Source organism: Chiloscyllium plagiosum, unplaced genomic scaffold (genome assembly GCF_037043375.1).
Source record: "Chiloscyllium plagiosum isolate Xiang-an unplaced genomic scaffold, Cpla_swu_hap1 HiC_scaffold_12, whole genome shotgun sequence".
Lineage (NCBI taxonomy): Eukaryota > Metazoa > Chordata > Chondrichthyes > Orectolobiformes > Hemiscylliidae > Chiloscyllium > Chiloscyllium plagiosum.
Window position 1 is genome coordinate 42,404,677 of NW_028270150.1, and position 14,438 is coordinate 42,419,114.

Here is a 14,438-nt window from a genome sequence, read left to right on the forward strand (position 1 = left end):
ATGAGGAAACTGGTGAAATCCACATTGATGTCATGTGGTTGGAGGGTCCTGGAAGATGAGGTATTCTTTCTCAAGGTGGTCAGGGTGTGGGGATGGAGGAGGCCCAGATCCTTGACAGAGTGGGAGGGGGAGTTGAAGTGTTCAGCCACGGGGTGGTGGGGGTAATTGGTGCACGTATCACGGAGGTGTTCTCTGAAACAATCTGCAAGTAGATGTCCTGCCTCCCCAATGTAGAGGAGATCACATCGGGAGCAACGCATACAGTAAATGATATGTGTGGAAGGGCAGGTAAATCTCTGATGTATGTGGAAGGCTCCTATGGGGCCTTGGACAGAGGTGAGGGGGGAGATGTGAGTGCAAGTTTTGCATTTCCTGTGGTGGCTGGGGAAGGTGCCGGGAGGGGTGAGTGGGTTGGTGGGGGTTGTGGACCTGACAAGGGAGTCGCGGAGGGAATGGTCTTTAAGGAAAGCGGATAGGGGAGGGGAGGGAAATTTCTTCCTGCCTATTTGCTCCACCCTCCTCTCCGACCTTTCACCATCAGCCCCCACTTCCATCTACCTATCAGACTCTCAGCTATCTTACCCCCAGCCCCCCGCTCCCTTACCCCCCCCAACCCCCCTCTCATTTATCTCTCTACTCCCTCAGCTCACAAGCCTCATTCCTGATGAAGGGCTTTTGCCCAAAACGTCCATTATCCTGCTCCTCGGATGCTGCCTGACCTGCTGTGTTTTCCAGCACCACACTCTCGACACACGACTGTTTATGGCTGCTCTAGTTTAGTGCCTCTACTGCTGGCACTTTCTGCCAGAAGGATTTCAAAACTGTGCATTTCCTTGATGACTGCAGAAGCCACACCTTCCCCATCTCTTGCCATGTTTGGGTGCTCCAGTGATTACATATGTTTATACTTAGACCTTTAAACACTGTCAGCCTGTGCAGATCACTTTATACTTACCTCCTTCCTTCATTAGCTCTTTGATACAATAATCCCTGGTTTCTCCCATGAATCTTTCTGGTAAGGTTCCATGGGAGGAGAGATGATTGCCAATTCTACAAATCTATTTGCTCACAATACATTTTTAAAAATCACTTCTTTACCATTTGCCCTCTTCCATATCCGCCACAGATTCACCTGCACCTCCACTCACATCATCTACTGCATCCGCTGCAGCCGGTGTGGCCTCCTCTATATTGGGGAGACAGGCCGCCTACTTGCGGAGCGATTCAGAGAGCACCTCTGGGCCACCCGGACGAACCAACCCAACCACCCTGTAGCACAGCATTTCAACTCCCCCTCCCACTCCACCGAGGATATGCAGGTCATTGGACTCATCCACCGCCAAACCACAACAACGCGACGGTCGGAGGAGGAGCGTCTTATCTTCCGACTGGGAACCCTCCAACCACAGGGGATGAACTTGGACTTCACCAGTTTCTTCATCCCCCCTCCCCCCACCTTGTCTCAGCCGAATCCCTCCAGCCCGGCACCGCCTTCCTGACCTGCAGTCTTCTTCTTGACCTCTCCGCCTCCATCCTACTCCGACCTATCACCCTCACCTTGACCTCTTTCAACCTATCACATTTCCAACGCCCCTCCTCCAAGACCCTCCTCCCTACCTTTTATCTTCTCCTGCTGAAACTCTCTGCTCATTCCTGAAGAAGGGCCTGTGCCCGAAACGTCGAATCTCTGGATGCTGCCTGACCTGCTGTGCTGTTCCAGCAATAAAGTTTCAACTCTACATATGAAATGGTCAATGGGTTGTGTAGGCTTCTGTCTAAATCACATGAATTCCAGTCAATGAATGCAGAAATTTCATCTGACTTAGTCATCAAAATGGGGCACATATCTTTTGAGGATCTTTTAGCTCTTTGGCTGTTAACCTCGATATGTTAAAGTTAAAAATCACATAACACCAGGTTATGGTCCAACCGGTTTATTTGGAAGCACTAGCTTTCAGAGCACTGCTGCTTCATCACCTTCATCATCAACCACCTGATGAAGGAGCGTCGCTCCAAAGGCTAGTGTGCTCCCAATTAAACCGGTTGGACTATAACCTGGTGTTGTGTGATTTTTAACTTTGTTCACCCCAGTCCAACACCGGCTCCTCCAAATTGATGTGTTAAGTCTGTGTAGACTTTCAATACTCAACTGAAAAGCTGCGTTTAAAGGCTTGCTTTCCTGCGTAAGACACACTCCAGTCTCGAAACTATTTCAATATTTAAAATGTTATTAGGAGGCCTGTGTCCTACTTTAAAGTAGAGAACATTAGGGACATTGTGACAACATGCGTATTACCTCCTCTTGCTTGTGATCAATCCATACACCCTGATCACTTACCTTTCTCAAATGAGTAAAATAGGCCTCTCGATATAGCAAGCAGGCATTACTGGATTATCAGCAGTCTCCAAGAGTGTGTGTTATCTCATGTACATTGTCTCATGCACTGACTGTCAACCGTGAATTTCACATGGAGATTAAGTTGCTTGCTGATTACTCAAACACGATAAACCACATCAGCGCAGTGCTTTCCGCTGCTGTTCACCATTTCATGTTAATGATAATACGCCAATGATCGATTGCTAGTCAGAGGTTAATGAACTCCATGGGTTTTAACCATTTTAAAATGGTATGAAGCAGACAGGTTATGAAGCTGACAGGACAGTAACAAACTGTTTCCTGTGAGTGCAATCAACTTGCAGACAGAGCTGCAATGTCATATTGACACTCTATGTGGAGTCCTTCAAGGTGGAATCCCTTAAAGGCAAGGTTCACACAGCAAAGGGAACTGATTGGATTGTCGCAATCCTAATGAGAATAAGTCCTGGAGCTCCCCACGGTGTTGTTGGAAGTGAGAATGAAGGGACAGGAGAGAGGGACTAAAGGTGACCATTTTGCACTGAAGAAGGTATGGGCTATCCTTGCAATCCAGGATGATCTTCAAACAGTTTAAGCAGCCAGGCACAGGAGCAGGTAATGCTTTCTGTGGGCCAGATTAATCCGGTGGTGAATGGTTATCACATCACTGACCAGATGGGGCTAAGTTCATGTCTGGTGTAATTGTAAGACTCGAGACTCGAGCCTGACCAGGAAGAATGATCAAAGAGAGAGAGAGAGAGCGAGAGAAATGGTGGGTGGTGGGGGGGGGGGGCGGAGGTGGGGAGGGGGGGAGAGAGAGGGAGAGACATAAATGAGAAGTTGCAATTTTAAGACTGGAGTTGTAAGTGAATGGGTGAAAGATACAAAAGCATGTAGTGTGGGTGGTGATAGATACCAGGAAGTGATTACAGATGGCCTTATCTGTAACTGATACACTCGACCATGTGAGATGACAGGGTTTCAGAGGAAATGGTGAATTTGGTTGGAATATTGCAGGCAGAGTTTTAGGGAGAGTAAGACAGCTGGGAACCCAAAAGAGAGAATATGACGAGTTGAGATGAAAGTTAAAATCATTGAAGATGAGAAGTTGGTGCCAAAGCAAAGGGAGGAAAGCTGTGAAGACAACTTGGTGAGAACATTTTTATGATAGTTGGAATGGCAGAGCAGAACAATGATCTTTAAGGAGAGGTGAAGGGCTAGAAAAAGGGGAAATGCTCAAAAGATGTGAAATTGCAAGAGCTGTTGGGAACAGATCTTAAGATTTGGTGATCAACTCCACTGCCAAGGCCATAATCTTAATGGGATAAGTGGTGGAAGATGAAACTGGGCATGGAAGGAAACCTCACGAAGGGCAAAGATATCATTGACCCTCAACCAGACTTCCATTAACACCATGCAATTGATGCAGTTTTCTGGAATGAACGTATGGAAGGCCAAAGCCTTATTAACCAGTGAAAAGACATTCTGGATGGACCTGCATAGAGAGGTAGTGAAAGCTGATCCTCTGACACAGTCTGCAGGGTCAACAGTGGGAGGGGTGACTTGGACATGAAGGGGATTAGCTCCAAACTAGCTGCATCAGCTGTGAATGCCAATGAGATAGTGGGGTAGGACAGTTGGGAGTTGCAGGTCATTATGCACCTGCCCTTCATGCTTCATTGATCCCTTCAGAGAATGTCAAGAGCAGCAAAGGGGAAGCTGCAGCCATTCCAAAGAGGGAGTCGAGCCTGGAATGGTGGTAAGAGAGTAGGAAGGTCATGGAGCAGTGGAGAGTTAGGATAGTAAAGTGGGAGAGTTGAGCACCTGAGAGTGAAGTAAAATGAGGCATGACAGCATGAGGCAGAGAGAACTAATAGAGAAGAGAAGTTAAAATGAACTTAAATGGAAACAAATCCAGGCACTTGGATCTGTCGTGGCAGACAAAATGCGTAAAGCTCAAGTTATGTATGGATGTTTACATAAAAATTAAAGGAATAAAAATGAACTATGAGGAGTTTTATCAGTATGATAACAGGTTGAGGAAATTCAGGCAGTTGGAGAAATAATCAAGAATTTCAAGTTCCCAGGAATAAATATCACCAACAAATTTCACAGAATGTAAACATCTCGGGCAAGAGCCTTCCCCTTGGATTAGGTGGCTCAGTGGTTAGCACTGCTGCCTCACAGCACCAGGGCCGCAGGTTCAATTCTAGCCTTGGGTGACAGTGTGGCATTTACACAATCTCCCTCTGGGTGCTCTGGTTTCCACCCACAGTCCAAAGATGTGCAAGTTAGGTGTAATAGCCATGGTTATAAAGTAGGGGAGAGGGTCTGGTTGGTATGCTCTTCAGAGGGTCGGTGTGAACTCGATGGGTTGAAAGGCCTGCTTCCACACTGTAGGATTCTATGATTCTGACTTGTCCTGGTCCATCCACATTGATGCTATGGAGAAGGTGAGGACTGCAGATGGTGGAGATCAGAGTCAAGAGTGTGGTGCTGGAAAAGCACAGGAGGTTAGGCAGCATCCAAGGTTCAGAAGAATCGACTAAGCCCTTCCTGTCTATTCTCCTGCTCCTCAGATGCTGCCTGACCTGTTGTGCTTTTCCAGCACCACTCTCTCCATGTTGACATATGGTCAAGAAAGCACATCATTTCCTCTACATCCTCAGAAGGCATGTCCACAATGACTTTTATCAATTTTTATAGATGCACCATAGAAAGCATTCCATCTGGATGCATCACAGCTTGGCATGGCAACTGCTGTGCCCAAGACTGCAAGAAATTACAGAGAGTTGTGAACACAGCCCAGTCCACCATGTAATCCAGCCTCCCATCCATTGACTCCAGCTACACTTGCTGCTGCCTCAGGAAAGCAGCTAACATAATCAAAGACCCCTCTCACCCTGGTTACACTCTCTTCTGTCGGGCAGAAGATATGAAAGTTTGAAACCATCTACCAACAGATTCAAGAGCAGCTTCTTCCCTCCTGTTATCAGACTTTGAGTGGGCCTCATATTAGAGTTTATCTCTCTCTGTGCCTTCGCTGTAGCTGTAACTCTATATTCTGCATTCTGTTCGATTATCCTGATGTAATTGTGTAAGGGATGGTTTACTTGGCGAGCACGCAACACAATACATTCCATTGTTATCTCCGTACATGTGACAATAATAAATGAAATCAGATCGGAGTACTGGCTTGGACACAGTGGGCCAAATGGCCTCGTTCTGTGCTACAATCATTTGGTTTTGAAGAACTGGGCAGAACATGAGCAGAAATCTCTTCTCACAAAGAATTATGATTTGGAGCACTTTCTGAAAAGATTTATGTCATCTGATTTCATAAGGACTTTCAAAGGCAATTGGACATGTCTTGAAGAGAACTCATTTTCAGAGCTCTGGGGAAAATGATGTAATATGAGATTAGATTGGAAAGCTCTTTCAAAGAAATCTCTCTGTTCTTGTAATTCCGTGACAACAGGACCATTTAGAATTTAATGTTTATCCATGTTGTACCTCCCAAATATGAGGGGCTTATGCCCGAAACGTTGATTCTCCTGCTTCTTGGATGTTGCCTGATCTGCTGTGCTTTTCCAGCAGCACACTCTCGACTCTGATCTCCAGCATCTGCAGTCCTCACTTTCTCCTAGTTGATTTCAACCCTACTGCAAAGCCTCTTCCAAGGATATCTACCTTGAAGAAGTTCCCCTCCTCTCTCGACAAAGAGTGAGTCCCTCTCGCACTGCATCCCCCAGGTCATCAACTCCTGATAAGGGCTTATGCCTGAAACATCGATTCTCCTGTTCCTCAGATGTTGCCTGACCAGCCGTACCTCCAGAAATGTCTCACTTCACTTTATTTCACACTTATTCAGATTAAATTTCATTTGCCTATTTCATACTTGAATGCCTCGGTATTTTATTTAAAATGCAAATATTCCGAGGATGTTGTCATCACTGGCTGGGCCAGCTTTTATTGCCAATTCCCAATGATAGTGGGCTGTCTTCTTGAACTGCTGCAGCCCAACTGGTCTAGGTGGCCTCACTGTGCCTGTTAGGGAGGGAGTGCTAAGATTGTAACTAAGTGACAATCAAATTATCATCACAATAGCAGAAATCTATTCTATGGAAATAAAGTGAAATTTTAACTTGTCTTAAGACTGATCTTTTGGTGCCCAAGTGGCAGTTTGAATTTACCAGATAACATCAGTACCAGAACCTGGCCTAGTTTAACCAATAACTCTATGGGCCCAAAATGGCTGCTATCGAAATCAAACCAAATATCCTCAGTCATTGTAGTTTCCCATATCACAGTGACACTGTGCTGTTAAACCTCAAGAGCTGCTTACGATTGAAAAATCAGGATCGAAGCCAAAGCCCATAAAGCAATTAAGAACAGAAGGTTAAAATGTGTTGATACAGCAAATCAGGTTGTAACCTTTTTTAAATTCACACGTAGGGGGTGTTGCTGGCTGGACCAACTTTTATTGTCCACACCTTTCTTGCCCTTGAGCAGGCGAGGGTAAGCCACCTTCTCAAAACACTGCAGCCCGGTTGGCGGGGGAGAAGGTACATCCCCAGTGCTGTGAGGAAGGATGTTCCAGGATTTTGACCCAGTGACAGTAGAAGAACAGTGATGCAGCTCCAAGTCAGGGTGGCGTATGGCTTGGAGGGGAATTGTGGGCGCTGTATTTGCAAACATCTACTGCTCTTGACCTTCACAGCAGTAAACATTGAGAGCGTGGAAACTGCTCTTGAAGCAGAGAGTTGCTGCAGTGCATCTTGTAGGTGGTGCAGACTGCTGCAATTTGCATCAGGGTAGAGGAAGTGCACGATGATGGTGATGGATTGGGTCCACAGCAAGCAGGCTGCTTTGTGCTGGCTAGTGTACAAGTGTTGAAAAGGCTGCAGTCATCCAGGAAGATGACAGTATTCCATCACAATCCTGACTTGTGTCATAGCTAGGCCATGGATTTCAGAGTTGAGTTACTTGCCGCAGAACTCCTAGCCTCTGAGCTGCTCTTGGAGCCAAAGCATTTATATAACTGGTTCAGTTTCTAGTCAATGATAATCCCCAGCATGTTAATAGTGGGTGATTCAGCAATGGCGATGCAACTGAATGTCAAAAGGATGGATAACAGCAACTCAAAAGCCTGAAAATAGCAGAGAGGAACAGAGAAGCAAGAGATCAAGAGTTCAAAAATGTATAAAATGTCAACTAATTTGAATACATTTGACACACTAACTCACTCATCTGCAAACTCTAACAGGTTGATTTTTGTTTTGAAAAACTTGCCCTCCACAAAGGCATAATCTCAAATTGATGCACAGCTAGCAAATCTCAGCAATTATACTCAGAGATTTATAGCACAGCTGATGGCCAGTGGGTCAATCCTGCTGATGCTATCTGTATGGAAGAGTAATCCTACTACCCCACCTCCACCACCACCCCCATCCCACACCAAGCATCGTGTATCATCCTCCTTCAAATATCTATCCATTCTTCCCTCGAGTGGTCTCTGCCTCAATTACTTGTGACAACCCCCCCCCCCCCCCCCCGCCATTTCAATCACTCTGAATAAACAAATGCCTCCAGCGTTCTTCACATCTGTCAATTTCAATTCTTGCATTTTCTGTCAAGTCGCCCCAAACAGAAAAATTCACTGAATTAACAGCAAGGTTACAGAAAGTCTCAACACTGTTAGTCTAACATTGGAGAAATGAAAGTGTGTCTAACAAAGTGAAATCACGTTGACAGGGGAGTTACTGTCATTACTGAGAAGGTTCAGAGTTCTTGGTAGTTTGTTCACTTCCTGTTAGTCCCCCCTTCATCATTGACTTGAAACAAAACTTCATCAGTGTGTGGTGATATTTACATGTTTTTGGTAAATTGTTTCCTCTCCTGGTCAAGGTTATTTTCATGTTTCTTGATACTTATTCAAAAGGTGGTAAGTTCGACTGAATGTAAGTATTCTTCCTGCTGCAGCTGTTTACCAATTCGGTGGGTGAAAGCAAAATTTTAGAACATGGCAAATCTACGCTAGAGAACCCGGAGTACAGATTACCATTAAGCAAGCAGCAAACTAATTACAATGCACAAATCAGATGCACCTCAAGTGCTTAATATGTTTGCTCATTTTGCAACATACCTCATTCTGCACATCTTGCTGAGTGTTACTATACTTGGAGCCTTGCCATCTAAACACACCTTTTGCAAGAAAAATACTAAGATTTATATGACTAAAACTTCATAGAAACTGCAAAACTGGTTGGAACTTGGTCTACAGCTGACAAGTAGACATAGCCATTGCAAAAATCTGATTCTACAATGGATCCAATTTCTTTAAGAAACAGTTAAGAAATACCACTGCTAAACTGATGAAATAATTTCCAAATACCTGTATCTATTACCAAAGAGTTTTGTCACTGTTGCAAACGTACAATCCGAGAGAGAGTTAAAGCATATGCAAGTTCAGTGTCAGGCTGCCCACAACTTGGGACTGGAAGACTAGGGATTACGAAGCCTTGATAAAGGGCTTATGCCTGAAACATCGATTCGCCTGCTCCTCCGATGCTGCCTAACCTGCTGTGATTTTCCAGCACCACACTCTCGACTCTAATCTCCAGCATCTGCAGATGCTCGAGATTAGAGTCGAGAGTGTGGTGCTGGAAAATCACAGCAGGTTAGGCAGCATCGGAGGAGCAGGCGAATCGATGTTTCAGGCATAAGCCCTTTATCAAGGCTTCATAATCCCTAGTCTTCCAGTCCCAAGTTGTGGGCAGCCTGACACTGAACTTGCATATGCTTTAACTCTCTCTCAGATTGTGGAATGTCACCCTTCACTTTCTCCTGAAAGTGAAGGGTGACATTCCAAATGGTATTCACACCTTTTCCCACTCTTTATGGATTTCAATGAATATTTTCCATGAAAGTACAGAGATTCCAGAAGATAAGGATGTTGCCAGGGTTGGAGGATTTGAGCTATAGGAAGAGGCTGAACAGGCTGAGGCTGTTTTCCCTGGAGCTTTAGAGGCTAAGGGATGACCTTATAGAGGTTTACAAAATTATGAGGGGCATGGATATGGTAAATAGGCAAAGTATTTTCTCTGGGGTCAGGAAGTCCATAACTAGAGGGCATAGGTTTATGGTGAGAAGGGAAAGATATAAGAGAGACCTAAAGGGGCAACTTTTTCACACAGAGGGTGGTACGGGTATGGAATGAGCTGCCAGAGGAAGTGGTGGAGGCTGGTACAATTGCAGCATTTAAAAAGCATTTGGATGGGTATATGAATAGGAAGGGTTTGGAGGGATATGGGCCAGGTGCTGGTAGGTGGGACTACATTGGGTTGGGATATCTGATCGGCATGGACGGGTTGGACCGAAGGATCTGTTTCCATGCTGTACGTCTCTATGACTCTAATACTTTGATTGAAAAAAAAAGGCTGAAATCAGAAGTCTTACTTTCATAGTACATTTTTATTTTCACTTAAAAGCTTACAAAAGCAGCATTTTTGGCAACATATATTTACCAAGAATACAAAGCAAACACTTCCAGCGTACACCTCACTCCATTGAGAATTTTACATTCAGTCATTCAGAAGTGTTACATATCTAGATTCTAAATTCAGGAATTGTACCTGCACTATACATTAGGATACTAATTGCAAGGTAATGCAATAATTTGTGCAGTAGCAAAATTAAATGCTCCTGCTCAGAGACACCATCCCACTTAAAACATTTTCACTTCAATACAACTACTTTTTTTGGTGTGATCAAAGGATTTATCTTGAGGTCCCTAGTAGAAATTACATGCAAAACCTTTTAATTAGGAAACATTGGTGGAGATAGCATTGTCCCATTGTTCAGATCATCTCCAATAATTGGACCAACTCACATGAGTTGCACTAACATTGTAATAGTAGTGAAGGAAGTGTCCTTTGCCAAGTAATGTCTGATTAACAACTTTACAGTTAAGTGGCATAAAATCAACAAGCCTGCTTTATTTGGTGATTGTAAATAAAAAATTGTGCACAGTTCCTTTACTTTCTCTATGTCGCAATATTCAGCTTCGAAAATATGCAGGAAATCACGAAGAAATACATGGACAGATTGTGAACATCGTAAAAGGGCATACAATTTAGGTCACTCATGCAAAAATTAGGGTCATCAATTCCGGTTGTTTTCTTGCCAAATACACGATATTGATTTTATTAGAATCAGTGCAAATACTGACCCATGGCTAATCATTCTGTAACTTACTGATTTATCACACTTCTATTATCAATGCCTCCAAAATCTCAAATCTGTTGGGGCTACTCTGATCAAACTTTCCTTCTGGTTGATTTCTTAATATACACTTCTCATTAACTTAGTATTTTGTATCTGAAGGTAGTTGATCTGGAGTTGTACCTACGTGAGAAATTTTGACTAACACAATTTGATTGAATAATTTAAAACCAGCATTTTGAAATCTGTTGAGAGAGAAGGTTATTCAATGACAAGTAAAATTGTATCGTTAGTTGAAGCAAGGGTGGCAGTATAGCTTGACAGGAAGGTTATTTACAGCAAGACCGTGCTCCTATTATACATATTTCTATGTCTGCATGAAACAAGAGGTCATTGTAGGTATCAAATGAGATTAATGTCTTCCTGCCACTGAACTAATTTGTTCTCATGTTTCATGTGTACCTTTTGATGAGGCAATGTGTTGATAAATATATTTCCACCTGGAAGTTTTAGTCAATACTCTTAAATTCAATCTTTTTTTCAACGAAACCACATTTTAAATCTTACTATTTTAAATCTTTTATATATTAAGCCAGAAAATATCAATTTACATTATTCAAATCAAATATTTTCTCAGATCAGATTTATTGGAACAAGAATTCCATATTCCTATTCTCTTAAACCATAATAAAGTCACAAATAGCTCTTGCACAATTGTCCAGAGACCAATGGATTCTCTGGTTCATATAATCTTGTTGAACAACAGTTTCCTCATCTTATTTGCCAAATTAAAAAAAAATTCAGTAAGATGTGACTGCACTGACTGGTGTTTTCTGACCAGTGGAGGGGAAAATCAGAAATGAATAATTTCACAGTGACTGAACTCAATGAAAGCTGCCAATGCAATGCACAGGTTAATTTGAAATTTTAACAAGTTCATTACATGTAGATATTGCCTTTAATGAAATTTCTTAATGAATAGAATAATCCTGATCATTGTTCATCCAAGTCAGTCATGGAACATTGAGATATTCATAAAAAAACAGAAACAAGCAACCATGTGTGAAGTGCATAGTGACTCTGCATCAGCACAGTGTGGTGAGATTATAAAGTACTTATGTGGAACTACAGAATTTGTAGGCTGCTGCCAGAGTTCACTTTAACTGCTATGGAAAAAGGCAAGCAGAGGGCAACGCTGCACTATAAAGTATTCCACTGGGGTTTTCACATTTTAACTTTGTAAATACCATGAAAATGAACATATATAAAAGGTTTGTGAGAAACACTTACTGATGTAAATCACTTTACTCATTGCAGTGTTTTCACATATATTTGTTTTGTAAAATACTTAACCAGGACATTTGTAAAAACATTTTCCCATTTCTGGGCTTGACTTGTAATTTGGTATGTATTTTGAATGTTTAACGTGCATGAGCAATGGAACTGAATGAAGTGTTAAAGTATGATCACATCATCATTTCAGTCATCTGCAGATGTGTTGCCATTAGTGGATATGAAAGTGTCGAAAGCCTCTGCTCATTGCGAGGGTTCAAAATTCAACATTCCATTACCAGAGAGACTAAAATATTTCCCAGCATTAATAACAGTCAAAGAATTAAATCTTCCATCAGGACATTTTAATCACAAGCACAAGTGGGTTTCCTACTCCAAAGGTTTCCATGTAATTGCAGCATCTTATTGGGCTGTCCTGGTTAAGGATGCACATATAAAACAATTCTCTATTTGTAGATAGCGTGAACTGTTCCTGGAAAGGGAGAGGTTGGATCTTTACTCAATGACTAACATCACCCAGAATGTGTGCACCTCACTACACCTTTCTCAAGATGGGAAACAAAATCCCTGATGTTGAGGAAAATGAATTCAGAGGAAACTATTTAAACAGGAGTTCAGAGCAATTTTGTCTTAAACAGATAAACTGAAATTAAAGTTTCACAGAAGCCAACATTCCTAAGTAAATGATAATATATATAGTGGCTTATATTGGTGACAGTTTTGAATCAAAGGCTAGGGAGATCGTTGATATACAAGAACTTTGTTTTCAATCTTTAAGGCAAACAACCGAATAGGTATTCACCTGAGACAAGTAATACATAAATTTAAGTCAATCATCTCCTTGATTTTAGGTTTGGTTGAAATCAGGCCTGAGAGGCACGGGGTGTAGCTAGAGAGTGTTAAAATGAAACAGGGAATTATCTATTCCTTCCCTGGTCTGATTTGACAGATAGCTTCAGAAGAGGATTAGCAAGTTTCTTCACTCCATCAAACTGCTGGGATTTAAGTTGGAGACCCCATAAACTAACTACTGAGCTCTACTTCAATCCTGCTCTGCCTGTCCCACCAACCAACTGATCAGCTATTGTGTTGCCATGTTTGGCCAATCTCCAAAATAGAAGTGTTAATAGAAGGACAACAAAATATATACAAATCTGTAACTTTCCTTCCATTATTTTTTATTAGAGATACCTTATTCTGAAATAAAGCTGGAAGGCAGCAGCATGGAGGACCTGACTAATTGGGGTATTTTTACACTTAAATAAATCATTGGCATTAATTACTGTATATTTGGAATCTTCTCATTTGATTCCCCTGATTCTAAGATTGCCATTTTTGGTTTCAGGGAATTATTCATTCTGTTTTTTAAATTATGCAGTTGTGTGCAAGTTTCACATCCACTATTCCACACATGCATATCGAATTGTAAAGGTCCAGCACACAATTCTTTTTTGGCATTTCTGTGCTATTTTATTTATTGACATTCATTGCAGTCACTCCTTGTAATGTGCAGCTAGAATTAAGTATTTATCCAAAAGAGAAATTTTCAAAATCATGATGCACGAAGGAGATACCTGAGTAAATTGGGATAGATCTGTGAATGAGTCCAGCCCTTAATGAGCAGAAGCAAACAATGTGCAGGGGAACTATTACAGAAATGTGCACACACCCTAGCAAACAAAAGAGCTAAAAGTTGCGCAGAATCTTTCACCTGTAGGCACAAAATAAACAGATTTACATTGAAAACTTGTCAGCCTCCAATGAATATCAATTGGACCGAGTTTGATATAGTCAGGTGCATTTTTCGTCTTCAGTGCCCTCAGGAGACATTTCCTAGAAAAGAATAAAGATACAGATTGAATTAACGCACTCAGTGCATTGCGTTTCGCTAATTGCTACATTTTCGTCCATACATTATGCACAGTTAACAAAAAAAAAGAATTTGCTGGAGAAACTTAGCACGTTTGGCAGCATCTTTGGAGAGAAAGCAGAGTTAACACTTTGAAGTCAGTGGTTCTTATTGAAATCATACACATGGACTTGGTTGAGCTCTCATGTCGAACATTATGCAAATCACTTTTTTGTAATCAAATGTCATACAAGTATGAACTTTTTCAATGCAAGTACTAAAACAATGAAACTGTTTATTTCTCTCCATTGTGTGTCAATCATCACCAAGTATTCAAAGCTGAATTTTAATGTTCAGTGTAAGCTAGCTGTGTTTTTTTAAATAACAGGGTAAGATTCAGGATGAACGTATAAACATACTAATTGGAAGTAGACTATTCAGCCCATGAGCCCACCCTATTTGATAAGAATACATCGGATCGGTTTGTCACCGTAACTTTTCTGCAGCTCCTGAAATTCATAGTTGCTGGTTAAAGGGACTGCTCAGTTGTTGTGCTATTGCATTGAGAAAAGTCAGGGCTGAGCAAGAGCAAAGCACTTCCACTTTCATATAGAACCTCAAAAAAAGATGCAGATACAAAATATGGAGTGTTTCATTCACCTTCTTCTTAAGAAATATGGCCAGGTTGATTGGGCATTGCTTCTGGTACTCACATCT

At 42.0% G+C, this 14,438-nt stretch overlaps 1 protein-coding gene across 2 annotated transcripts in view; it reads right to left on the reverse strand.

Moving 5' to 3' along the window:
• Positions 1 to 11,314: 11,314 nt before the first annotated feature.
• LOC122555247 (capZ-interacting protein) overlaps positions 11,315 to 14,438 on the reverse strand; it is a 101,095-nt gene continuing 97,971 nt past the window's right edge. For both annotated transcript variants that reach the window (XM_087992719.1, XM_043701033.2), the window contains one exon: positions 11,315 to 13,705. In XM_087992719.1, coding sequence (XP_087848845.1) covers positions 13,664 to 13,705 — 42 coding nt within the window. In that variant the 3' untranslated portion in view covers positions 11,315 to 13,663. The remainder of the gene's footprint in view (positions 13,706 to 14,438) is intronic.